The following is a 26,838-nucleotide window of genomic DNA, read 5'->3' as shown; positions in this document are numbered from 1 at the left end:
CATGACCTACGTCAGTAACAGAAAAATGCCTAAACCATACTGTTTAACATAATGAATAGTTACAAAGCAAACACCCATGGAATCATCACCTGGGTGAAGAAACCGAACACCGTGGGACCCCAGAAGCTGCTCTCTGTCCCCTGCTATGTGTCTCCACGACTCCCTTGACTTTCACCATAATCACTTCTATTTTTCCTCATAGTTTTACCATCTGAGTATCCTCTTACCTCCTAAGCGTGCGCACCCCTCTAGGTTGCCAGGTGGCTGAAGGAAGGATAGGACAGAAGAGGACCTCTGTTCACTCCACCCTTCTCACCTGTCCCCAGAAGGGGATGGAGCACCCAAGGGTCTGAGCGCTTGGGGAGGGGTCCTAGAGGCGCCCGATTCCATTGCCCCAGTCTGGGATCCCCAGCCCAGGCTTGGCCTCCTCCCCACCAACAGCTCCTCATGGGAGGCTGTCAGGAGTGCTGGGTTTTGGGGTCCTACCCACTGTTCCAGGGAGGCCTCTCACCTTCTTGGAGAGGGAGACAGGAGTTCGGAGTTGCCTGTTTCACACAGGAAAATGGAGTTAGGGAAGATAGAAGACACACAAAGCCACCAGGTCAGGAAGTGAGAGATGGGGTCAGTTCCTTTGAGCGCAGTTCTGTCTGGCTCCTGATCCAGTGTTCTTGTATCTCCCTGCATCAGGGTCTTGTGCCCTTTATTTGCGTAACAAGTTAGTTTGGGGGCCAAGAAGAGAGAGGTTTTGAGGTGCTCAGTATACTGGACACTCTCAGGACTCTGGGGAGCGGACGTAAGAACTTCAACTGGCCCCAGGTGGCGCCAAACACCAAGTCTTCACATTCTCTTTCCCTTTTTAGAGGAGCTGGGATCCTGGCCAGAGCTGCTCTCCTGGGTCCCAGGGCACAGAGCTGAGACCCTCCGAAGGGCAGGGGAGAGCCCAGCTCCCTAGAGCCAGACCTTGTAGGGGAGGCAGGAGTGGGGCCGCGGGAGGGCTCCGACTTCCCCCGTACCTGCCGCCCTTCTTTTATTCCCATTCCGTGATCTCCCAAGCTAGACACCTGCTCCTCCCTCCAGCCACAGTGTGACATTCCTTTGTGGGAAGATCTTGGAGATGAGAGGAGGAGGACATAGGAGAGGAAAGGCGGGTCTGGGGCTGCTGCAGGACACTGGCTGGGCTCCAAAGGGACTAGGAGTCTGAGGCCAGGGCCTGCACTCCCAACCAGGCTGGGCATGAGGTGGGGGTAGGGGTGGGGGTTTCGGCTGTCCCTCCCCTTTTCCTCTTTTGGGGGGCGGAGGCCTCTCTCTTGCGCACTCCCTTCCCCGTCTTCCAGTCTTCTTTGAGAAAGCTCCAGCTGACGACCCCCTTGGGGTGGAATCCAACCAAAGCTGACACAGCAGCAGTGGATGTCAGGCAGGAGCCGCCCGTCACCAGGAGGGGCAGTGGAGGAGGCAGGAGGCTAGGCTGCCTGGAGTGGCCCTGATGAGCAGCTTGAGGCCACCCTGCACTGCAAGGCTAAATCCCCTCATCTCCTCTGCCTAAGTGCCTTCTTCCAGTGAGATTATCTCAGCCTGGGCTGACACCTCCGTCCACCTGCAGCCATGGATGCCGCTCTGCTCCTGAACGTGGAAGGGATCAAGAAGACCATTCTGCACGGCGGCAAGCAGGAGCTCCCAAATTTCATCACCGGATCCCGAGTGAGTAAGTCCTGTGCCCCCAGACCACAGAGGGCACCCCATCATGGTGGCCTTCTGCTTTCCAGCTGTGCCACATGGCCCTTCAGTTAACCTTCAGCTTTGCCAAAAAACAGCCAGGGGTGCCCGTCCTGGAATTATCCACCTCTGGGCATCTGGGAAGCTCTGAATTGGTGTCCATTCACTGGGCATTTTTGATACTTTGCAAATTAAACTTCAGCATGGGGTGGGGGAAGGTCTTTGGGAATATTCTGGAGCCCCAAATGTTGAGCAAGGAGGAAGGACACTCAGGGGTCATGTTATTTGTCTACAAATCCTTGGTAGGCTTCCCCGGGGATGACAGCGTGGCTGCCTCTGTGGCCTCAGATCTAGGGCTCATTAGGGACGGCAGAGCTGTGGAGAGTGGGATGGGCCCTTACGAGGGAGTGGTTCCTTGTCACTGGGGGTGTGAAGGCGGGGTGGGATGCTCTGGGGTCTGAGGCTGGGTGAGGACAGCCTTGAGTCAGTGACAGTGGGTGGCTTCTGCTGTGCCTTGGGAGGTGTGTCTAGGCCAGGGTATACTCTCTTGGTGAACAGGTGACCTTTCATTTCCGCACCACAAAATGTGATGAGGATCGGACTGTGATCGACGACAGCAGGCAGGTGGGCCAGCCCATGCACATCATCATCGGGAACATGTTCAAGCTGGAGGTCTGGGAAATCCTGCTGACGTCCATGCGGGTCAGCGAGGTGGCCGAGTTCTGGTGTGACACCATCGTAAGTAGGCCACGCTGGCCCTTTCCCTGGAGGGGCCTTCTACAGGGTCTACCCATCCACTTCGCAGGGCTGCTGTGTATCACGAAACAGGGGTAAAAGAAAACCCTGCAAGGCAAATCCCACATCCTCATTCTCTGCCACTGTAAAGATGGAGATGGATGCCCACCAAAGGATACACCTCTAAAGTGGCAAGCAGTGTCATGCCTGACTGGTGGGAGATGGGAGCAGGGCCTTGTCCAGGAGGGGGACCCTGCCTACCTCACAGTCCTCACTTCTCACTTCTGTACAGGATTACTAGGTCCTGGAGGCTTTGGCCAATACTCACTTTCCCGCCCTCCTCCCCACTCCTCTCGACATCCACCACCGCCCCCCCCCCCCATTGCATGACTCAGCCTCCTTGTTCTGTGGCCCAGGGAGAAGTGGCAAAACTCATTGACTTTTAAACAAATGTTTTTCCATTTCCAACATATACAAAAATCAACAACAAGTAGAGTGGACTTTGAAGTATGCATCAGCCTCTGCTAGCCCCTGTCAACGTACCCTCTACCCCCATCCACCTCGCTTCCTTGTCCCACATGGTCAAAGCGCTTTCCAGGCACCAGATGGTTTCATCTGCAAATATGAAAATTTCTATGTCTAAAAAGAAGGATATTAAAAAACACATCAATATTGTATTTTTAAAAAAACTCCTATAACTCCTTAATGCCAACTAATATCCAGTCACTTCGGTTTTCTTTATGGTTGGTTGGCTCAAATCAGGACCTGAAGTCCATGCATGGAGCTTTGTTGATATGCCTCTTGAGTTCATTTTTATCTATTGGTTCTCTTCCCTTTTTCCCTTGATGTGGATTTGTGGCAGGAACGTATCCTGTAGAAGTTGCCACATTCTGATTTTGCTGGTGGCTTTGCCTCGGGATGTTTAACATGTTGCTGTCTCACATTTTCTATAGATTGTGCTGTGTGCTTCCCACCGGGAGGCCTTCTGCATCTGCTTACCCTCTTATTGTGATGGCAGTATTGATTGGTAGGTTCGGATGTTGAAGGTCTGATAAGCCATTACAAAGCTCCCCCTGGACTTTCACCTAGTGGATTTAGCAGCTATTGATGGTGAATTTCCATACTTAACTATTTCATCAGGGGCCACTGATCTTTTGAAAGAGCAATCTGGGGGAGAGACCTGGGTTTGAATGCTTGCTCTGTCAATTATTAGCTGTGTGACTTTGGGGAAATCCTTTCTCCCTCTGATACTCTATTTCCTTATCTATAAACAAAGCCTTGTGAAGGGGATTTTGTGGGGACTACATAATATGATGTATACTAGGTCAAATCATAGTATAGGGCAACTGAGAAGTGGGAGCTATTATTTTGAGCTTGAAGAATTTTAGGAACTTAACTCCCTCATTTTACCAATGAGGAAATGTATGACTCAGAGAAGGAAGATAACTTGCTTTCCGTCAAGCTAGTTAAGGAACAGGATTAGGGTGGGATCACTGGTCTCACCCCCCATCAAGTGTCTGTTTCTCTTTATAATGGCTGATAGAGCCAGGCTGCAATGTCGCCCTCCACCACTAGGGGAGCCCATCCAACACTTTATTCATTTCTTCATTTCAGCAAGTATCAGTTGAGCCTCTTTTCTTTGTATATTAGTCGTTGTGTTATTCTTCATCTTGGTGTTTTAACATTTTTTAAGGTATTTTATTTTCAATGGGTCAAGTTTTCAGAAAATTGGTTTCTTTGTGGTTTCAGTTAGTTTAAAATGCTATCTACTGGCTTTGCTTACAAGTAGCTCCTGCACTTTTTAGACTGTACATACCTGTAATTTAGGCCATATGTCAGACAAGGCTTTGTCACCAACAAGAGCCCCTCCTCCATAGGATGCTATTTGCTAACACAGGAGAGCCTAGTGCACAGAGGGCTGTCAATACATTCTTGATTGGTTGATTGATTTGTTGTTTGTAAAGCTACAAGCTCCCGCTGATTCCCATAATATTGGCATGGCTCTTTGTTTCCTGGGGTGTCTGTTCTTTTGACCACATCAATTGTCACATGAGTGCCTTACCCATCTCACAGCCTGGCAACCTTTATGCCACAATGACTGTCAGTTTTTCTCAGTAGCCCCTCACACCTCCTCTCAGCCCACAGTTGCCATGATTGTACAGGCATACACACACGCATACACTTTCCAGAATAATTTGTCTAACTACATATCCACATTTTATCCATCCATGTACCTTAGGGGCAGCTAAATGTTTAAGGATCTTAGAGAGGGAATTCTTCAAGAAGATGACATTGAACTGGGTCTTGAAGGATGAATAGGAGTTCCCCAGGCCTAGAAGTGGGGAGAGAAGTAGCATGCAGGCCAGGAAGTGAGAAAAGAACTGACAAGTTTCATTTCATTGGTCCTTTCTCTATATCTGTATCTACATGTGGCATCTCTCCACTTAGGCATCTGAGGTTTGGAAAGACTCAGCAATCAGTGGGTAGTTATGTCTGTCTGAAAAAGGACTTAGGAGGGCCTGGCTTTCCTCCACCAGTTGCTGCTTGTCACTCCGTGCAGAGCCTTCTGCCTGCATAGTCCTCACTGGGTTACCTTGACATTCACGTCTCTGCAGGAGCAGTGGCTTCCTCCCTCCCTCCCCTTCCCCTAAACCAGAGAGACAAGGTTGGTCAGGGACTCTGGGAGCTTCTGCCTTGAAATGCACTCCTCCCTGGTCCATACCCCACCCCACCCCCAGCCTAGGGAGGACACTAGTCTCTCTGTGGGATTTTGGGTTGGTGCCCAGTCTTGTGGGGCCAAGGGCTGCAAACTCAAATTCCACCAGGGACCTGTAACCCTGGTTGGCCAGAGATCACCTGCCCCACACAAAGCAGGCAGCTGCTCCTCAGCCTCAACAGGATGGTTACCTGTGAAAGGGGCAGGCACAGTGTGGCTAGATAGTCTGTGTTTTTAAGACAAGTCAGAAATATTCATTACCATGTCAACTCAATGATTAAATGCTGGCAATTAATTAACAAAACCCTCACAAGATGACGGATAAAACAAAACCCATCTTTGGGCTGAATATGGCTTAGAGCACACCAGTTTATAGCCTCTGAATATAGCCCCTCAGATGGAACCAGGCTCTGGTCTTGAAGCTGCAGAGAGGGGCAGTGGTCTTAGTGTTCGCTGCTCATCACAGCTCTGGGGCTGACTCCCAGAGGCTGAGCCCAGTTCCACAGAGACTCCACAGTGGCTCTGGCTGCCCTACCAGCCTGCACTTGGGCAAGTTGGACCCTGACAGTGGTTACAGAGCTGAGATGTCCACCCTTCCCCTTCCCTCAGAGGAGGCAATGCTCAGGTACACACAGGACTCAGAATCTTCCTCTGGCCTTTATCTACTTTTCTGGGATTTCTTCCCACTCGTGTGGCATCCCAAAGCCCAAGGTACAGAGGAGAGGCCCTGGAGGTGCTAGGGTGGCAGGTGGCTAGTGGGATGAGGCTTGCATCTGAGGTCATGCCCAAGCGGCTGCCCAGCCCTGGGGTCTAAGTTCACAGTGAGGATGGGGGCCTGTGAGCTGTGGGAGGCTGTATCAGGGCCAGATTCCCCCACCCCCACCCATCCTGGGAGCCCTCCCTCCTTCACTCTAACCTAATCCCAACAGGCTTAAGGACCATCTGGTCATCTCTCGCAAAGAAGCCAAGTGCATTCTGGGTTAATCTGAGCTGGTGGGGCAGGGAGGGAATGACCTTCATCCCTGTGCCTGTGAGTTGGAGGATAAGCTGAACTGTTTCTGTCCCTCCACTTTCCCAACAGTGTGTCTCTACTGGCATTGCCATGTGGGAGCCTGAGATGCCAGTTTAGGACCCAGGCCAAGTAGAGACCATTTTTGGGGTTTTCCAGCTCACAAATGGGAAGGCTGGGGCCCAGCATGGTACAGGCTTTGCCTGAGGCCAAGCAGCTGAGTTTCCGAGCCCTTCTCTACCCCAAGGGTACCAATCCTGGCTCCTGGTGTGATGAGCCAGACCTACACCTGCACCACCTCACCAAACCCCTACAACAGCCCTACTACTGGACAGGTGTATCTGTGAGGACAGAGCTCAGAGAGGTGTGGAGACTGGGGCTCACTGCTCATCAGCTGCACTCCAGGATGCTCACCCGGCCCTCCTGGACCCTGGAGTCCCACTCTTTCTGCTCTCTCCATACTTCCCTCCTTGCGAGTCACAGGCTTCCTGGTCTCCGTGGGAGAGAAATGTGTTGGAGTTGACCACAAGGGCCATCAAGAGGCTGTGTGGCACTGTGGCTAGAGTGTGTATGCACCCAGCCATGTCATTCCCTAGCTGTGTGACCTTAAGCAAGTTACTTAACATCTTGGGGCTCCAGTTTTCTCATCTGTAAAATGGGGCTAATAGTAGTGCCTTCTTCGCTGGGTCATCTTAAGGACTGAAGGAGCTCACAGGTGTAGAATGCTTTGTCTGGCACACAGTTAGGCCCAGTTACTAGTGGGGGACGCTGTGGACAGTAAGTAATGGCCGTGAAGTGGTTGTGGTATGGCAGCAGGATTCCTGCTGAGACAGGCCTCAGAGGGGGTGGTTCTTGTGGCCCAGCTGGCTCTGAGCAGACAGCCCAGATGACATCTGTCCATCTTTCCCCACAGCACACAGGGGTCTACCCCATCCTATCCCGGAGTCTGCGGCAGATGGCGGAGGGCAAGGACCCGACAGAGTGGCATGCGCACACGTGTGGGTTGGCCAACATGTTTGCCTACCACACGCTGGGCTACGAGGACCTGGACGAGCTGCAGAAGGAGCCACAGCCTCTGATATTCATGATAGAGTTACTGCAGGTGTGACCCCGGGGGTACAGGGCTGTCCCAGCGGCAGAGAGCAACCCCGGGCAGTGGCTCCATGGGAGCTAACTTCACGGGTCACTGGAAATCACCCACATTCTCTTTATAGAAGAAAGCGTTCATAAACCACAGGGGAAGTGGAATTTGACTCCACCCCCACCAAAAAGTCCCTTGCCTGTTTCAAGGGAAAAGCCCACTTGGGACCAATTTTTAATGTCATTGTTTTCCATTTTACTTCTGTTGGTTATCTACTCTCATTTTTTCCCCAGAAGTTTAGAATTATATCTGCATCCCCAGACCTGGTTTTGAACCAACACTGGGGGAGACTGCATGGAACTATCCACACCCTTTCACCCAGAATCCAGAGTGACTGACAGTCAGTGTTTGTGGGGTAATGGGAGAGGGTCAAGTCCAGGTCAGAACTCAGCTTATGGCCTAGGATGCAGTTCAGCCTGAAGGCTATCTTGGTGAATACGAATAAATAAGAGAATAGTGTCAACAAAGGGCCTTTACTGGCCTGTTTGAACAATTGTGCAGTTTGTACACTTATTACAGTCCCTGTTTGTATTTCCATAGTGATAGTTTTCCAGCAGATGGCAAACAAGGGTCTTGTTTTCACGAAATGATTATCATGGCAATTTTCTGAATATTGGAACTAAAGTGTGTTGACAAAGGGCACTTTTCCATAATTGGCACAAAGGCACTGGTGTAGGTTAGGGCCCCAGGGCCTCCTTGCTTCCCTGCCCCATTTATAGGTGTTTGACCAGCAAGCATGATTCAGTCGGCCAAAGCCCACTGTGGACAAGTAGAGCTGGCCTCAGTGAGGTGTGCTGGGGTCTGCTTTCTCTGGTCCCTACATGCTGGGGTGCAGGTACCCGGGGTTCCCACCTCATTGACCTGCAGCTCTTGGGCCAGGTGGAGGCCCCCAGCGAGTATCAGAGGGAGACCTGGAACCTGAGCAATGATGAGAAGATGCATGCGGTGCCCATCCTCCATGGAGAAGGAAACCGGCTCTTCAAGCTGGGCCGCTACAGTGAGGCCTCCACCAAGTACCAGGAAGCCATCGTCTGCCTGAGGAACCTGCAGACCAAGGTGGGAGGCTGCCCAGTCCGTGGTCACGGTGAGGGTCGGACCACAGCCAGAGCTCACAGCAGACTTTTCTCCACTACGCAGGAGAAGCCCTGGGAGGTGCAGTGGCTGAAGCTGGAAAAGATGATCAACACCCTGATTCTCAACTACTGTCAGTGCCTGCTGATGGAGGAGGAGTACTACGAGGTGCTGGAGCACACCAGTGACATCCTGCGGCACCACCCAGGTGGGTGGCCGTGTGGGGGTGGGGTGGGGGCCCACGGGCCATGGTCACTCACCTGCCAAAACTTCAGAGGACTCTGACCCTTCCAGGGCACCAAGCTAGCCTCACTCAGCAGGGCTTCCCCAAGCCCATAACCGTATCTGGTGAGACCAGCTCCTACCCTGGCCTGTCTTTTAATGTGCGTTAGGACAGACCTGTAAGTAGCTCATCAGACCTGCGGTTGTGTGGAGCAGTAAACAGGATTTGTTTTTTTAAAAAGGGGACAATCATAGAGAGAAAAATACTAAGTAGATACTAGTGCAGGCAGAGGGCCCGAGGCTGACACAACTTGGGGAGCCTCTGTAAGGAAGTGAAGCATCAGTCACAGGGCCTTAGGAGGGTCTCCAAAAGGGAGAGGGTAGGTACTGCTCTGAGCGGTTTTGTCCGGATTTACATTCGCGGAGACGCATTTGTTTGGAGGTGCCAAGAGGTTAAGGATCAAGGTCAAGGTTAAGGGTTTGTAAACTGGTAAGGCCCAGCCGGGGCTTCTGAGCAGCCAATCCTCTCTGCAGGCATCGTGAAGGCCTACTACGTGCGGGCCCGGGCTCACGCGGAGGTGTGGAACGAGGCGGAGGCCAAGGCGGACCTGGAGAAAGTGCTGGAGCTGGAGCCATCCATGCAGAAGGCGGTGCGCCGGCAGCTGAGGCTTTTGGAGAGCCGCCTGCAGGAGAGGCGGGAGGAGGAGCGGCTGCGCTGCCGGAACATGCTGGCCTAGGGTGCCCGCCTGCCGCGCTCCCCGGGCGCCGCCGGCCCCCTGCCGCCCCTGCCCGTCAGACCGCCCTGCCCCCTCCGCCTTGCTGCCCCCTGCCCATCTCCCCGCTTCCGCCACCAACCGGCCGCCACTGGCCCTCCAGTCACTGCGCGGACCTCTCTGCACCTTCCAGGAAGCCAGCAGATGCCAGGCCATTTCTAGTTCAGTTTATCAGGATTTGGGTGTCACTTTTAAATATTGAAAGTTGACGTTTTAAATAAAAATAACACATGTCTGTGGTAAAAAGCTCCCAAAGGGCACAGAAGATCTTATGAATCCTGGTGAAGTTCCTGCCCTACGGGTCCCATTCCTTAGCCAGAACTAGTGATTACAAATGACCCTGCCTTTTATTCTTCGGGTAGTTGTCTGTACCTCCAAAGAATGTGCTTAAATCAGTTTCTCCACGCATGGTTCTTAACCCACGTCAAGAAGGAATGAGGACTGTTTTTGACGCTTCCTCCTCCCTTCCACCTCCCCCTTCCCCCCAGTTTTGAATAGTTCTATTTTGGTTCTTTGCTCGGTTATTTTTGTAGCTTCATATACACTTCATCCGCAGCTCTGTGGGATCCTTGTATGCTCTCTTCTGAGTAGGGTAAGGGCGGCAGCAGTGGGACCCCACCTCCCATCCCCGACCTCCTGCCTGACAGCTGATGTCTGATGTCCTGTTACTTTTCCATTCTCCGGTCTGTTAATGTCTATGTTCTGTCTGTAACAAAAATTAAATCTTTTGTGCTTTGTCCATAGGTTGACTCTAAAATTTGAAAACCAATAAACAGCACTTATATGACTATGGCCTTGTAAGTATGTCTCCCCACAGGGTCACGCGTGGTGCTGAGACTGCGTTTTTTTCTGTGGTTCCAAATTCACCACCACCAGGTCACCAGAATGAGATTTCCAGTTTCAGGAGTGGCAGTGTATGTTTTAAAGTGGGAGTGTTTATTTTTTTTTCTTCTTGCCTTCTTTCCTGTGGCACTAGGAGATTTGAGGTTTAAGCCCTCCCACCTTGGAGGAAAGAGGGGTTAAGTTTTGGTTGATTCAGGCTCTGTCCAATGGTCCATCCAGGTCTGCTGTGAGAGAACCAGGAGGTGAGGGTGGGGGTTTCAGAGGAGGTCAAGGCGAGGGGACGTTATGAGCCATGGAAGCAGAAGGGGAGGCCTGTCCTGGGCTGGAGAAGGTGGTGCAGAGGGACGCAGAGGAGAGCAGAGGGGACCTTCATCTGCCTCCTCATAACCCTGGCAGGAGGTCACGTGTGGCTCAGAAGCAGATAAAGTGCCTGGCAAGGGGCGTTAGTTGCAGACTAGAAACTTTGGCACGAAGATCCCAGCCTCCACTGTCCTGTCCATTTTCTGTATACAGCCTTCCCATTGGCTGTCCTTTATCACCTCATTTGTGACCTCCCTGTAGGACTGATGCCCAAATGTGTCCCAGGAAAGACCCTGGTTGGTCTTGTCCAACTCGTTCTGTGTGGAATTCTCCTCTCCTGATGCCCCAGGACATTTCTAAGCCCAAGAAAACAGAGGAGTAGGGGCCAGGACACCAGTGGAGTGCAGGAAGAGATACCTGGTGTCAGTACTCAAGCAGATATTGAACTGAAACAACTGGGGACCCGTCTCCTCCCTCTGGAGCAGTTTTTGAGGCCATTTCTGTTATAAAGGCCCCAGAAGCCCTTCTTCCATGCCCTCCAAGGGTTTAAAGTCACAGAGCTGAGCTAGGGTCCCACAGCAGGCCGCCTCCCAACCCAGGCCTCTGGTCTGTGCACTGGCTTACTTGTGGGCTCTGACAGCAGCCTGCAAGGAGGTCCTGGCTGGCCAGGTCTGAGCAGGGGGTTGGGAGGGGATGCAGAAGGTCCCCGGGGGCATCTTCTCCAGAGTTCCTTTCAGTGGTTTCCAAGGGACCTAGCGAAGCCTTTGTTCATGAGTGGCCAGCAGGGGGCAGCAGAGACTAGGCTGAGTGTGGTCTCCGGGCCAGGAGCTGGGGTTCTTGGGGACCTCCCAGAGAAAGCTCTGGGCTCCAGATGTGGCGGTTCTCCGTGGGCCGGAACAACTCTTTACTCCTATGGGGTTGCAGGGTGGTGACCAGGAAGGAAGTATTTAGAACCATAGAACCAGAATGCCAGTAGACTAGGGCCTCTGTCCCTTCTTGCAGAGATGGGGAAAGTGGGGCTCAAGGAAGGCCACTAACTTTCTAGATCCCACTCCAAAGCTGGGGTAGACCCAGGAGTGGCCCTCCAGGGTTCCAGACGTGTGGGCTGGGGCTTTTTGTACAACACTGGGCTGCCTCCCTCGCCAGACAGTCCATATGTAGGTACGATGTATTTTAAAAAAGAGAGAGAGGGAGAGCAACAGGAAGAAAGGAAGGGAGACAGAGAGAAGCAGCTTCTACAAGGGAGTAGGACAGCGGACTTTGTGTGGGAGCAGTTGGAGGGGCTAACACGGGAGGGGCTTGGGTGGGCTTTGCAGCCCCCTCTGGCCTGCTCCCTCCTTCTGAGAATTGACTTGTTAACGAAGGCTTCTCCTCCCAGGTTTGAGGCATCCCCCTGACCTCTGTCTTAGCTGGTGTTTAGGGACCCAGACCAGGGAGTGATTTGGGAGGGTGGTAAGGGGCCGGGTGGCCAGGGGATGGGTGGCCCTGGGTACTGGGCAGGTGTATATTTCCTGGTGCTGCTATAGCAAATTACCCCATCTCAATGGCTCAGAACAGCACAGATTTATCCTATTACAATTCTGGAAGTCAGAAGTCCTAAAATAGGTTGGCAGGGTCATGCTTTTTCCCCAGGCTCTAGAGGAGAAGCAGTTTCCTTGCCTTTTCCGGCTTCTGGAGGCCAGTTGCTTTCCTTGGCTTGTGGCCGTCCCTCTGTCTTCAGAGCCAGCAGTTGGGTGGCTCTGTCCCCAGTGTCTCTCTGTCCCTCTGCTTCTGCCATCGTGCCCCCTCTGAGTGTCTATGACCCTCCTGCCTCCCTCTAATGCACACCCTTATGTATATGCTGGGCTCATCACGATAATGCAGGATCACCTCATTATCTAAAGACCCTGAACTTAATCATGTGTACAGAGTCCCTTTTGCTGTGAAAGGTAACTTGTCCATTCACAGATTCTGGGGATTAGGACAAGGGTATCTCTGGGGGACGTTACACAGCCTACCATGGCATTTCTCTCTGTGTGTCCCCTCACCCATTCCCTGGCCTGCTTTCTCCCCTGAGTCTCAAGATGCTGGTGTACCAGGCTCCTTGGCCCTCCAGCTCCAGGGGGATTTGGCCCACAGCTGACACCAGGAGAAGGTCCCCCAGGGAGGAGAGGAACACAGGACCTTTGTTTCTCTTGCCCCCTTCTTGCGGAGCTATGGTTTGCAATGGCTGTGCTCTTTGACCTGATGTCACAAGTGGTGTCAGGTAGCCCTTCCAGGCCACAGCCCCCTGCTCCAGGGGCCACAGAGCCTCCCCTGGGCCCTTGAGGCCAGAGCGTGGTGGAGTTTCCCACCCCTGCTGGTCCCCGGGTGCTCCCATTCCTTGCTGCTCCACTCAGTTCCACCTGCATCCTCATTCCACCCTCCACAGCCTCCCCTTCTAGTGGGCCCCCTGCTCTGTGCCAAGACACTGCTGATCAGATATTGGGTCTCCAGGCTGGAAGCTCCTGGACCTTCCCTGGCTCCTGCTTTCCCCCAAATAATAGATCTTCCATGGAAAGTGTGGGAGCTCTGGCCTTGCCATGTCAACTGGCTGTGTGATGACAACATGGCAGCCCAGGTCTGGGCCCCTTGATACCAGCGCCTGGATGCCTGGTTTTCACTCTTCCCGCTGGGTTTGTGAAGTTTCATATCAGAGACTTAGTCTTGAATTTCACCTTGATTGAAGGGTCCACTAGTGAGGGGCCATCTGGACCACCTCCCTGGGTACCTGCTGTTTGGGAGGGAGGCTGCTCTGGCTCAGCCCCTTTCCTGTCCCTCTCCCTCTCAGAGCTTTACTGGGAAGGTAGATAAGGCCCTGTTCTTATTGGTGGAGGTGTCAACAGTGCTGAGTTCCTGGCCTAATTACAATTGCTCCATTACATCAGGTACTCTCATTATTGCGAGAATCTGATGAACAAAGATTCTCACCTTTTCTCTTGCCGCCAATAAAAATATCATTTGAAGATGTATGGAGAATTCGTCTCTCCTCAGCAGTCTTGAGGTTGGTGTCTTTTACCGAGTGTGACAATCTCCGGAGGGCAGAGAATTTTGTCTGTTTTGTTCACTGCTGTATCCCCAGCAGCCAGGATAATGCCTGATCTGCACCAATAATGCCTCATAAATATTGGCTGAATGAGTCCATTTCTTTATGGAAAACATCTCAATTCTTACAAGTGCAAGCACCCTCTGCAGTCATCCCTCCAACACCTTATTTTGCATATGGAGGAACTGAGGCTCAGAGATGAGAAGGGACGCGTCCAAAGTCACAATGGTGAGTCACTGACAGAACAAGGAGAGGGATGGAACGCACTGACTTCCAGCTAGTGTTCACCAGCCCCCTCACACCTCGCAGTTCTGTTTTCATGACCTTTTCTTCTGCCTTTCATGTTTTTCTCTACTCTGGGGTGGCATTGTAGGGTGCTCCCCTCCCCTCTTAAACCTCCGGACATGCTCTTCTCTTCTCCCCCATTGCTTATGAGCCTCTGGTTTGGGTGCCTTTTTGTGACAGGCTGAACAGCTCCATCTCCCAGCTTCCTGGCCTGCTCTGGGCAGGAGGAGAGCTTCAGACCTATGCTCTGGCATAGCTGGTTGGCCCAGGGGCCAGCTGGGACCACGGTCAGGCCTGCCAGCTCCTTCTTGAGGAATCAGGAGAGAGACACCAGGAGTTGAGTCGGAGGCAGAGGACTTTCTCTCTGGGTGGAAACATGGCCCCAGCATAACTGGGGAGTAAGACGGCCTCTGTATTCCCCACCCTGTGCCTGAGAAATAGGGAGAGTGAGCCAGTAGGCAGGAGGGGAATGAGGTAGGGGTGCAGAGAAGGGGTGGGGAGAGAGGGAGGGGAGACGAGGAGGCAGAGAAGAGAAAGAAGAGATTTTTAAGATCTAATTCCCCACATGTAGCACCTTTTGCTGAAGCTGTCCAACCACACTAATTAAACCCTCCCTCAGGGAAGAGCTGGAGGGGATCGTCTGCAGACAGGTGTCCAGTTCGGTCATTGCATGCAGGATGACCCGGAGCCCGTCCTGCGGCACAAGCTATGCAAGGGCCCAGGGCATTGCGAGAAGCACCATCTAGTTGGAATATAATACAAGCTGCAAAGGGAATATAGAATCTTCTAGCACCCAAGTTTTTAAAAAAGTAAAGAAGAAATAGGTGGTCTTTATGAAAAACATCTCAATTCTTACAAGTGCAAGCACCCTCTGAAGTCATCCCTCCAACACCTTATTTTGCATATGGAGGAACTGAGGGTCAATTTTAACCCTGTATGTCAAAGATATGATCATATTCCCATTAATGAGATACTTTTCCTTCTGTTTCTCACAGGAAGTCTGAAGTGGATTTGACACTGGCAGCCTGTCTCATTTCAGACGAGCCACAATCCCTGTGCTCGGATGCCACTTGTAGCCAGTGGCTTCTGCATTGACAGTGCTGCCTGGAATGAATGTACACCTCCATCCTGTTCTGACTCCAGATGCCGTAAATTAGTTTTATAATTCTTGTACTTCGTATAAATGGGGAACGACAGTATATTCTTTTGCTGCATCAAGCTCAATGTGTTCAACTAGTGGTATATGCCTTGTGGTCTTTGCTGGGAGGCATTGGTGAGAGTTTCGGTGGGGGCTGGGGAGATGGACAACAAAACAAAAAGAGACCTCCTAGCATCGTCGTCATAGCATCGTCGTCATTCCAGCTGTGATGGGCACTCTCTGAGAGGCTACCAGGCTGCCCCTTAGAGTGCACTGCACAATGCCAGGGTGCCCCCTGTTTATCTCATTGTCATCTTAGGATATGTAGCTGGTACAGATTCCCTGAAGACAGCATGGAAGAGTCTTGGGGAAGGGGTACCTTGCCCTAATTTTCATAGTTGCTATCCTGGTAGTGGCAGGCTGTATGTTTCAGCAAAGTTGGCCCATGAATCATGAATGTCAGTTTCTGAGGGCAAGGCTGAGGATGTCCATCTCCGACGCTGATAGTGTCAGCTGGTCAGAGCCAAGCTAGGAGTGACAGCCCACCCAGCCAGTGCTGGGGACCCTGGGCTCTTCTCTCATCCTGCAGAATCATCCTTGAAGGGTGAGGCGTGAGAGAGGGGTAGCCAGGGCTGGGATTGGTGGCTAAGGCAGAGCAAAGGGTAATGGTGTCTGCAGGGTGATTGCCCTGAAGCCTGGCCCTGAGAGTGGCCGTTAGACCCTTAAAGGACTCCCCTCCCAGTAGGCTATGGAAGGAATCCCCCCCTCCATGCCCCAGATTTGAGTCCACCTTCCTGGGTTCTGCTCTGGGGTAGGTAGGGGTGTGTCATTTCCCAGCGGGGGCACAGGTGTCCTGATCTTCCTCAGGACTTGCATGTGGCCCCTGATGCTTGCGCAATGTGTGAGCCAACGTGGAGTTTCTCCAAGTCACCCTGCTGAGCTGGGTCCCCCCCCCCGCCCCCCGTCTCTTCGGATCCACCCCCATGCCTCTCCTCCCTGTGCTTGGCCCCGGAGGCTGACTGGCTTGGATGGTCCATGGCTCCTCTGCCTTCCAGCTGGGCTCTTCCAGGGGAAGCCTCCGCAGGACTTGGGTGCCGGAGGGAGTGAGGTCAGGTTCTGGTTCCCCAGTGTTCTCCCTGGGGGGATCTTCTGTCCTGACGGATGGAAGGCCACACCTCCTTTCAGGGCAGCCTCTGCCCCCAGCTCCCTATGTTTAGTTTCCTGTGGCGGCTGTAAGAAATCGCCACAAATTTGGTGACTTTAAACAACACAGACATACTTTTTAACAGCTGTGGAGGTCAGAAGTCTGCGGTGAGTCTTAAGGGACTAAAATCAAGGTGTTTCCAGGGTTTTTATGCTCCTTCTGAAGGCTCTCGGGGAGGATTGGTTCTTGACATCTTCCAGCCTCTGCAGGCCGCCTGCATTCCTTGGCTCACGGCTCTGCGTCACTCCAACCTCTGCTTCTGTGGTCACATTTCCTTCTTGGATTCTCTTGCCCCCTCTTCTATGGACCCTTGTGGTGACACTGGGCCCACCCTGTCCGTCCAGGGTCATCTCCCCATCTCAAGGCCATACTTGCAAGGCTCCTTTGCCATGTCAGGGCACATGTTCATAGGTTCCAGGGATTAGGGTGTGGGCATATTTGCAGGGCCATTATTCTGCTAATCACACTTTATTTTGGGGTTTTGGTAACTGCATCGTCCCCTCATCCTGGGGTGGTCATGGCTCCTAGCTGTTACTAGTCTGGGGTGCTGCTCTGTCACACAGGGTTTCACTATGTCCTGCCCTCACCTTTGTAAAGTCCCTTTTAAAAACTTTCCTCAAATGACCCAAGTTGGGGGTGCTACTGGATTCCTGGTAAACCTTGGCCGATAGGCCTGCCCAGTCATTTTCATCTTTCCTACGGTCTTTGAATTTTTCACCTTCCCTGCCCCCATTTTATGTTGGATGGTCTGGAGAGATAAACTTGTCTGAGGCTACCTGGCTAGGTCACAGCAGAGCTGGGATTTGAACCAGACTCTTTCTCTGACCCCAGGGCTGAAATGTCCCCACTGCTGCCAGCGTCTCTCACAGCGTGGCCTGTAGTTATTCCGTCCACTAGGCATTCACCCTCTGAAGGTGACATTGTAGCGAGGTGACCATTCCTCAGTGGTCCTCTTGCATATGACACTAGGGCCATCGCTGCCAGCAGTTTGGTCGTCAAACTAGAGCTGACAATGGCTGTTATCCACCTGTCATACTGCTCACCTGGACCCCCCAGAGACCAGCTCAGGGACACCTATCCTGCTAAGTCAAGGGCCACATCTGAGGTCAGCATAGAAGGAAGGTTAACAGCAAATGCTCTGCAGCCAGGCAGGCTTGGATTCCTCAGCCAGTTTGATCACTTACCAGCTGTGTGATGTTGTACTTGTTACTAACCTGTCTGAGCCAGTTTCCTCATTTGTACACGGAGATTGTTTTTATGAATGTTGCCACCTCACTGGGTGTTTGGGAGGATTAAATTATTTAATGCACATAAGGAACTTAGAAAGACTGATCATGACCACAAGTGCTGGGTACTTTTATTACTGCAATCACTACGTATGCTGACACCCCAGGGTCACCTCCACACACAGCTTGGCAGCACCCCAGCAGTTCTGGACCCACGCTTGCCTCCTGGGAGTCCTGTGTTGAGGTGCCCTCTGTAGACTGGCAGAACCCATTCCCTGGTGAGAGTGAATTTTCCAGCCTTCTCGTGGCCCTGGCAGCTCCTGCCAGTACGGGAGTGAGGGATATGCAGCCTCCGGGAGCCTGCTGCATATTTTGCGCCAGCATGAAAGGTACGACCTTTCACGGACATCCCTTTGTTGTCATAAATATTACGAAGGGCTAATGCTGAGTCTTCAGCTCTTTCATGCTACTTTTCAGACCCCTTTGAGAAATTCTAAGCAAGGAAAGTGACATGGATCTCAAAACTCTGTATTCATATCCTGCTGAGAATTTTGCATTTGTCTCCTAGAGATGCCTTTTCTGTTCCAGGACTTCACATCTCTGGCTGGCCCATCTGAACTGCCCTGTCAGTTCCTGGGGTGTGCATTAGAAGGCCCCATCTCTGGGCCTTGCAAATGGTCCCAAGTTCAGATGTAAGGAAGGAACATGAACGACGTCCCTTGGCCCACTGGTAGGGGAGGCTTGGCAGCGGGGTAGCAGCAGGAGAGAGGCTTCCTCTGATTCAATGAAGCCATCAGCTGTCTCTCCAAATGCTCCTTCCCCTCTATGCCTTGTTTTGGTTAATTTAAGAACAGCTGCCCTCCATGGGAACCATTTTCTGGCAGCGTGCAAAAGCCAGCTTCCCAGGAAGGCTGCTGGGATGGAACGGTGGGTTAGCTGGGGATTTAGAGATGGGCATCTCTAGGGGTGTGTCACCTAAATGCTTTCTTTCCCTGGTGAGGAGCCCCCATTCTGCAGGATGAGTAACCCAACCTGATTGTTCCTGGAGGGAGTTTAAAGCAGCTTGAGAACCTAGAACGGTGGTGGAAGGAAACTTGTGTCAGATGAGATGGATGGTCACTGAGCCATTCGCGTTTATCCTGGGCACATAGCTAGCAGTTAGATAGGGCCAAATGCCTGAGCTCTGGCCAGTGGAATGGGGGTGGAGGGGATGTGTGCTGTTTATGGGCTTGGCCCCCAAAACCCATTGCATGATCACCTATTTGCTGACTGATGATGCCAAAATGGTCCTGACGTCCCCTGGGGGAAAAGGCAAATCCTTGGCTTGGAGGGAACCAAGACCGAAGATGAAGGACTCCTCACTAGGTGGACTATGAATCAGGAACACGGCTGGACTGTTTTCAACAAATACAATCTTTGGAGCTCTTTGGACAACTCTTGTAGTAGTTGGCATGTCCTGACAAATGCAGATGCTCAAGGTCTGCAAGTCCAAGCTTTTATTTGAAGATTTGAGGGGACAAACAGAGAGATGACCCTGCTATCAGGGACTGGTGTCCAGTAGCAGAAAAAATTTATTTGGGCTGATGACACACCACAGGGTGGTGGGGACTCCACAGGGTCAGATGCCTCAGAGCATTCAAAGGGCAGGGTCACAAATTGTAGGGCCAAATTCATGTTGGGGGAAGATGTACTTCTCTTACACGTGACTGGACAGTGGTGGTCCTGGAGAATAGGAGTCCCCTCTGTGGTCAGATGTGGTCGCCTTGGGTAACTTGGGATAAAACCAGGTGCAGCCCTTGAAGGTGGAGGGGATTAATCCGAGTCTAGAACCGTGCTGCCTGACTCCAACTTTTAAGAATCTTCTTCAGCATTCACTGGAACTGGTAGAAAGTATTTGACTCATTTTGACCTAAGACCGTGAAGCTTTCCTCTTGGTTGTTACGTTCCAAACTCCCGTGCTGCCCTGGCTCGGAGCCTTAGGACACTCACCTTGAACCTACCATCAAAACCTGCTTCCTGTCTCCTTTTGATGGCTGTGATCTGGCTGAGGAGGCCAAAGGTCTTCCTCTGGTGAACTCACGCCCCCGTCCTCCTCCTAGTAGACATCCCATAGAACCCCGTGGGCAGGCTGCGAGCCTTGGGTTGCCTAGGGAGAGGGGCTGGAGGCTCATGGCCAGGGTCATGTAGCAGGCCCTCGGCAGAGCCGAAGCAGGTCCTATTATCCCTGCTCCCTTCTCTGCAGATGATCACCTCCCCATGTGGGTCATTCACTGGAAGGACTTAGAGCCAATGGGGCCACGGGGTATTCCTGGTGGGGATGTCACACGCTGCCCACTTGGTGACAGACTGACTGCCCAGAATGTGGGATCCCTTAGCATTTCATTCACCCCAGGGGACCAGAGCGGAACTTTAGCAGGCAAGCCAAGTGGAGTGATGAATTGATTAGTGGATTCATTTGTTCCTCTGTTCATAGTAGGCATTATTCAAAGTTCTACTTCTAATATGTTCCAGATTCTCAGGCCCTGGATATCTGGAGGTAAGTGACAGGCAGAATATTTCCTGAGCCACTGGAGTGTGTCGTCAAGTGGAGAGCTTGCTTTGGTTAAAGCCCAAGCATGGTCTTACCTGGAGGAGAAGTTGTTCTCTTGCCAAGTCAGATGTGGGGAGAGGGCAGGGAGAATGAGAAGTACAAGGCCACGGGTGCCATCTGAGTGATCAGCAGCTCAGTTTCAGACTGGTGGTGAGTTTGGAAGGCAGAATGCACAGACTGGTGAGTGAGGGACAGAAGATGTGGCTTTGGAGGGGGAGAACTGGCTGAAGGGAGCCCCACAGGCGAGGTGGCAAGTCTGTGTCTGCTGCTGGTCAGAAGGCAAGGAGCCAGAGAGGTAGGGAGGGAGGGAGTCATGTGCGAGTGAGGGAGAGGGCGGGGAGAACCGGTAACCGGGTGCAGACCGGTCATCAGAAGGAGGCTCATTTGAAAGGAGGGGACTTGCCAGAAGCATGTGCCAGCTGCTGTCCCCCACAACAACCCTCCGAGGAGGGTAGGATGAAGATCCCAGTTTTCAGATGAGATGAGGCACTTGAGGTGCTCATCGGTCAGGAGAGTCAGGTCAGTGAGTACGAGAAACATTGTTAGATGGTGTGAACACGCTGAACCCTTCAACCAGCTGGTTTGCTTGTCCATAGGGGATCCGCAGCTACCCGGCTAATACCAAGTATTATTCCCCCATTACATGAATGTGGAGACTGAGGCTCAGAGAGGTGGAGTAAGAGTACAAATACGTGTCTGATGTTGTACCCCTGACTGTGGGGAGACAAGGTGTTGAAAGGAAGGAAGAGGGTTTCGGGGGTGCTTTAAAGGTCCCTCTCACGCACTTATTCTCTCTCTGTGTTAACCTGTTCAGGGGCTCTTCCCCAGCTCGCTTTTTTTTTAACCCTGGGGAGTCCTTTTGCTCGGCTCCTGGATGAGAAGCTAGTTGGACAGTGTTCTCTGTGCCAGGAGCAGCTGTAGGACTGAGAGCCACAAGTCCTCTTCCCCAGCTCAACATCTGGCTCAGCCACTTCCTTGGGGGTCCGAACCCTGTGATGAAGGCACAGTGACGTTGCCATGGTAGGCATGCCCCCCACCCCACTGAAGACGTCCACATCCTCACCTCCAGAGCCCGTGACCATGGGGGGGGTGTGGACAAGGGGAACTTGATTTGCAGAATGGGATTAAGTTTGTAAATCAACTGCCCTTAAAATAAGGAGATGGCCCTGGATTATCTGAGTGGGCTCAACATAATCATGAGGGTCTTTAAAAGTGGAAGACGGAGGCAGGAACCAGAGAGATGGCTGTGTGAGAAGGACTTGGCCTGATGTCACTGGCCTTGAAGATGGAGGTAGGGGCCACATGCTAAGGAATGTGGACGGTCCCTAGAAGCTGGAAAAAGCAAGGAAATGGATTCGCTCCAAAACTTCCTGGGAGGAACTCAGCCTTGTCAACATCTTGATTGTAGCCCATGGAGACCCGCTGTAGACTTCTGAACTCCAAAACTATAAAACAATGATTTTGTGTTGTTTTAAGCCACTATGTGTGCAGACATGTGCTACAGTACACATAGTTAACGAATACAGTACAGAAGTGTATATAAAGGTCTCAGGGGAAAAAGTTTCAGCTATGCAAGAACAGATGTCAGATGGAGAGGAACATCTCTGAACTCAAGACAGCTCAGCTCCCACTTCAGCTGCAGCTTTTGATAGCGTCATCCAGGATCAAATCAGGCCTGAGCATCGCCCCCTGGTGGATTTCCTGTCTTGTTTCACTCCCTTCACGGGCCACGTAACCACGATGCTTCAGAACACGTGACATCTCTGTCCTTCCGTCTCATCCTTCCTGCATCCCCTTCTTCATTCTTGTTCTTCCATTTCTCAATTGTCTCCCATAAAATATTTTACCCTTATGTATGAGATTCCAGACTTTCAAACTATTCAAGACAGGCACTTTCTGGGGAGTCTATCTGTTCCTACTCAAACTGCCAAGAATTGGATCCACAAAGCCAGATACATTCCAAATGGAGCACTATTCTCCTAGAATGAAGAAGTGAAGATGCCATTGGGATTGGTAACCTATGGGTGATCTACTGATAACACGAGCTGCCAATTGCAATTCCAGATAGCCTCCCAATATTGTGAAGAATTAATTCCTGGTTATCTCTGGAACCACCCAGAAGATTTGAAATAAAGAAACTTCACATTTTGTGGGGTTTCCTCTTGCAGACCCCCATGAAAAAAATAAAATTTCATAGTAGTAATCAAACTCATCAGACTTTCTTCCCACAAAAACAGATTGTTCTGTAAGTAAATCTTGAACAGGGGAATGAACCTCATTAGAATTATAACAACACTACCCAACTTGCTTTACCGACGGCACTGTATTATTCCAACTAATTTTATTCTTTTTTGAATTGCCAATTTAAAAATACATCCATTGAAAGGAACACAAAGATTAACTTTCAATTTTAAATTCTGGCTTCAATCTTACTTTAATAGAACATCTTTCACTACTGGGTTTTTTTCCTGCAAAACTTTAACTTCAGCAGCTGCATGAAAAATCAACCTGGGAAAGAAATACCCATCCTGTTTTTAAGTAAAGAAAAAACAAAATAACTAAATAAAACACATAATCTTTAAAGAGACACATTAAGCTGGAACACAGAACTGAAGGGATCAAATTATCTATCGTCTTATTATTACTGTGTGATCACGGGGTCATAGGTCTGCGTTGTTCATGGGGGGGAAAAATCCATCCAGCAAGTGGTTTAAAATAATAAAACTTCAAATCACATGTCATCCTTTCATCTTAATGAGGGTCCAATTCATGATACTTTTGTATCAGACAGTTCTGAAATTTTTTTTCTGTAGAATTGTTTGTTAGCTGAAACACTGTGCCCTTGCAAAAGCATGGAATTACAGGGAAACAACTGTATGTCTTTCAGGAATGAACTCCCTGGGTGTCAGCATGCAATGGAAGAAACAGCATGTTTAAAATAAAATCATCTTTTTAAACACATATCCATACATTAATTCCAAATTAATTATTTAAGCTATGTGTCCAATAGGGATTATCAGGCTACTGAACTAATGTAGCATCTTGACATGGATTTACGTAAATAATGGTGCTGAAAGCTGCTTTTTGTTGAGGATACTGTGTACACACAGTCCATTTCCAGAAATGTGTTGTTTACCAAGTCAGTTTTCCTGCTTGTCATCTTGGGCTCTGGCCAAGCAAGGGTCTGAATAGGGCTGCTGCTGGGAAGGGGTATGGTGACACTTTCTTTTAGGGCAATTTCCAGTCTACTCTCAACTAGGGATATCTTTTACTACTAAGTCTGGATTTATAGATTTAAAATGCAATCTGTGTGTTAGAGTCCTAGGCTTTAGCACTCTTAAATTCCACTCTTCACCTCTTTCTTCACTTTCTCCATCTTCCCAAACACAGTTAAATCACAATTTTGGCTAAATCAATATTTTTATGACTATGGAAATACTGTCCACTGCCAAGCCAGAGGTATGATACGATGGTACTTCCTTTCATGCCCTTGTTTGAGTTTTGCTTTTATTGTATTTCATTTAAACTCATCCTGTCTCCACGACTTCGAACACCAGAATGTACCGCTGGCAGCCACCTCCCTGTCTATAGCCCAGGCCTCTGCCTTGAATCCCCACCTCTGTATCCAGTCACTTTCTCAGCATCTCCACTTGAATGTTCAATGAGCTTTCAACCTTAACGAGTCTAAAACACAACTTCTTACCTCCCTCTACTCCATCACCAACCCCTTCACCAGCATCCTTCTCTATCCCAGTTACTGGCCACTCCATCCTTCCAGTTGCTCAGGCTAAGAACTTTGAATCCTGATGTTCCTCTTTTTTTTCATACTCCATGTCAAATCTCAGCAAATTTTGTTGCCTTTCCCTGCAAAATACACCCAGCATCTGTTTCTCACCACCTTTTGCTACGACCAGAGTCCATGCCACCATTAGCTCCTACCTGGGTTTTTACAATATGCTCCATAAGTGGTCTCTCTACTTCCACTATTGTTCCCTGATAGTCTATTTCAGTTCAATAATGGAGCGATTCTTTTTTTTTTTTGAGAGGGCATCTCTCATATTTATTGATCAAATGGTTGTTAACAACAATAAAATTCTGTATAGGGGAGTCAATGCACAATCATTAATCCACCCCAAGCCTAATTCTCAACAGTCTCCAATCTTCTGAAACATAACGAACAAGTTCTTACACGGTGAACAAGTTCTTACATAGTGAGTAAGTTCTTACATGGTGAACAGTGCAAGTGCAGTCATCACAGAAACTTTCAGTTTTGATCACGCATTATGAACTATAAACAATCAGGTCAAATATAAATATTCATTTGATTCTTATACTTGATTTATATGTGAATCCCACATTTCTCCCTTATTATTATTATTATTATTATTTTTAATAAAATGCTGAAGTGGTAGGTAGATGCAAGATAAAGGTAGAAAACATAGTTTAGTGCTGTAAGAGGGCAAATGTAGATGATCAGGTGTGTGCCTGTAGACTAAGTATTAATCCAAGCTAGACAAGGGTAACAAAACATCCACGGATGCAGAGGATTTCTCTCAAAACAGGGGTGAGGTTCTAAGCCTCACCTCTGTTGATCCCCAATTTCTCACCTGATGGCCCCGATGCGACTGTGCCTGTCTTAGGTTGTTCCTCCCTTGAGGAATCTTACCCGTCTCTGGCTAACCAGTCATCTTCTGGGGCCATACAGGGAAATGTAAAGTTGGTAAGTGAGAGAGAAGCAATATTCTTTGAAAAGGTTAGCTTTTTACTTCTTTGCAGATTTATGCCCTGTGGCTTCTATGCCCAGCATGTGTCTTGAGGTATCTTTACCACTTGGAAGAATTATGATACTCGGTAATTTCGATATGAGGCATGAATTCTACTTAAGGGTTGTAATTAGGAAGGAAGAAGAAAAGCTATAGAAGTAGCAGATGGAAGAAAACATGGGAAGATTGATTATTTCTTTGACATATCTTCTTGTAGAGTAACATAAGCATGTATAGGTTTTAAACTACTAATTAAATTGCGTACACACATTAACATAATAGGAATATAGCTACATAACCAAAGCAGACCTACAATTACCAGCCGTCTCCAGTGAAACCAAGAAAACCAGTTAGGCACCCTAGGCATTTGTGAAAACTTATCAATGATATGATGGATATTGTCTAAATGAATTTGAATAGTTTGAGAAAAATCAGATAAATTAAAACAACACATTCCTGGGAACTGTTCCCATCCCATATGTTCTTTTAACAGTAGATAGTCTATAGTCGCAAGATTTTGGAGCACTGCAACTTGCACTTCTCCTAATTCTCGGTTGAGTTCCGACAGTATAGATCCAGTCAAATTTGTTGTTTTACTGTATGCACAGGCCAGCTTAGATATCTCCTTCTTCATTCCAATGGCAAGTCCAGGAACCAGTGGGATGAATGCAGCTACAACTGCAACAGCGCCAGGATCTTTGTTGTAGTTTTTTGATGATCATCTTCTGGATGGAACGATTCTTTTAAGTTAGATAATCTAGATAACGTTAGATCATGTTCCCCCTTCACTCACAACCCTGCAGTGTGAATCTCCTTCCCAGGTTCAATTCACTCCTGCTACACAAGCCTTGCTGGTGTTCCTTGAATGTGCTGGGAATGCCTCTGCAATATAATGACTTATAAAAAATAACGTATTTGGTCATTCAGATGACCAAATATGTATTTCTCAGATATCTTTAGACTTCATTCTTAGTTCTGGAAAATGCTTTAGAGCCATAAAGAAAATGGGTGCCTTGTTATTAATGAAGATGACTTTTGGACCCCACCCAGGGGTGGGTGCTGGGTGCTGGGAGGATCAGCCATATTGATTAGAAGGTGGGAAATTCAGCCTCAACAACCTCTGAGTTGGAAAGGGGCTGGAGGTTGTTAGCCAATGGCCAATGACTTAGTCAATCATGACTGTGTAATGAAGCCTTCATAAAAACACAAGAAAATAGCTTTTTAGTCCTTTTCCCCTTTTTCTAAGAGTTTCCACACTTGGGGAACCAGAATGCTTCCATGTGCCACTGAGTCAGGCCCCAAGCTTCATTAGAATAGAAGCTCCTTTATTTGGGACCTGGCCCTATGCATCTCTTCAACTGGCTGTTAACTTATATCCTTTACACTAAACTGGTAAATGTAAATGGTTTCCTGAGTTCTGTGAGCCACTCTAGCAAATTAGTGTGATGCTATATCCGGGCAGAGAGCATCAGAATGGAGTTGAGTTCTGGGACACCCTGCTGGTGTTTGAGAATTTCTTGGTGTCATGCACAGGGAACCTACCCCCACCAAAGTGGGGATTGGGCCCAGAACGCCCCAGTTTAGCTCCCTTCCTATTATTTATCATTTCTCCCACCCATTTTCCTTTTTTTCTGTTCTATCTGGAACTCTGATCAGTTGAATGTTGGACCTCATGGATTGATATTCTAAATTTTATGTTCTTTATTTCCTATTGACCATCTCTTTTCTTGTTGTCTTATTTTTGAGGATATTTCCTGAACTTTATTTCTAAAACTTTCCAAATTTTGTATTGCTGTCATCATGTTTTTAATTTCTAAGAGTTCTTTGTTATTTTTTGGTTCTCTCCATTTTATGGGATCCTGTTCTTGTTCATAATATCTTCTTTTATCTCCTTGAGGATACTAATTATAAGGTTCTTGCAGTTTTCTTTTGCACATTGCAAAAGGAGAGTCACATTGCAGGGTTGTGAGTGAAGGAGGAATATGAGCTGACGTTATCTAGCTTATCTAACTTACGTAGTAGCTCTATTTCATCAGAGTCCCTTT

At 49.6% G+C, this 26,838-nt stretch overlaps 1 protein-coding gene across 1 annotated transcript; it reads left to right on the top strand.

The window, feature by feature from the left end:
• The first annotated feature begins 1,371 nt into the window (after window positions 1-1,371).
• Window positions 1,372-9,461, top strand: AIPL1 (AIP like 1 HSP90 co-chaperone). Its single transcript, XM_037026718.2, has 6 exons — window positions 1,372-1,698; window positions 2,272-2,451; window positions 7,087-7,275; window positions 8,194-8,370; window positions 8,452-8,593; window positions 9,142-9,461. Exons 1-6 carry the CDS (start codon window positions 1,603-1,605, stop codon window positions 9,342-9,344), a joined length of 987 nt encoding a protein of 328 aa, XP_036882613.2. The 5' UTR covers window positions 1,372-1,602; the 3' UTR covers window positions 9,345-9,461.
• Window positions 9,462-26,838: the final 17,377 nt, after the last annotated feature.

Source organism: Manis javanica, chromosome 4 (genome assembly GCF_040802235.1).
Source record: "Manis javanica isolate MJ-LG chromosome 4, MJ_LKY, whole genome shotgun sequence".
NCBI classification, from domain to species: domain Eukaryota; kingdom Metazoa; phylum Chordata; class Mammalia; order Pholidota; family Manidae; genus Manis; species Manis javanica.
Note: the sequence above shows the minus strand (reverse complement) of the source record. Positions and strands in the feature narration are given on the sequence as shown.

Bases quoted from the DNA above. Each gene is read 5' to 3' on its own strand.
- AIPL1 (XM_037026718.2), top strand. From the start codon at position 1,603: ATGGATGCCGCTCTGCTCCTGAACGTGGAAGGGATCAAGAAGACCATT. The intron at 7,276-8,193 runs GTGTGACCCCGG...CTCTTGGGCCAG, and splicing joins TCATGATAGAGTTACTGCAG to GTGGAGGCCCCCAGCGAGTA. The intron at 8,594-9,141 runs GTGGGTGGCCGT...TCCTCTCTGCAG, and splicing joins CATCCTGCGGCACCACCCAG to GCATCGTGAAGGCCTACTAC.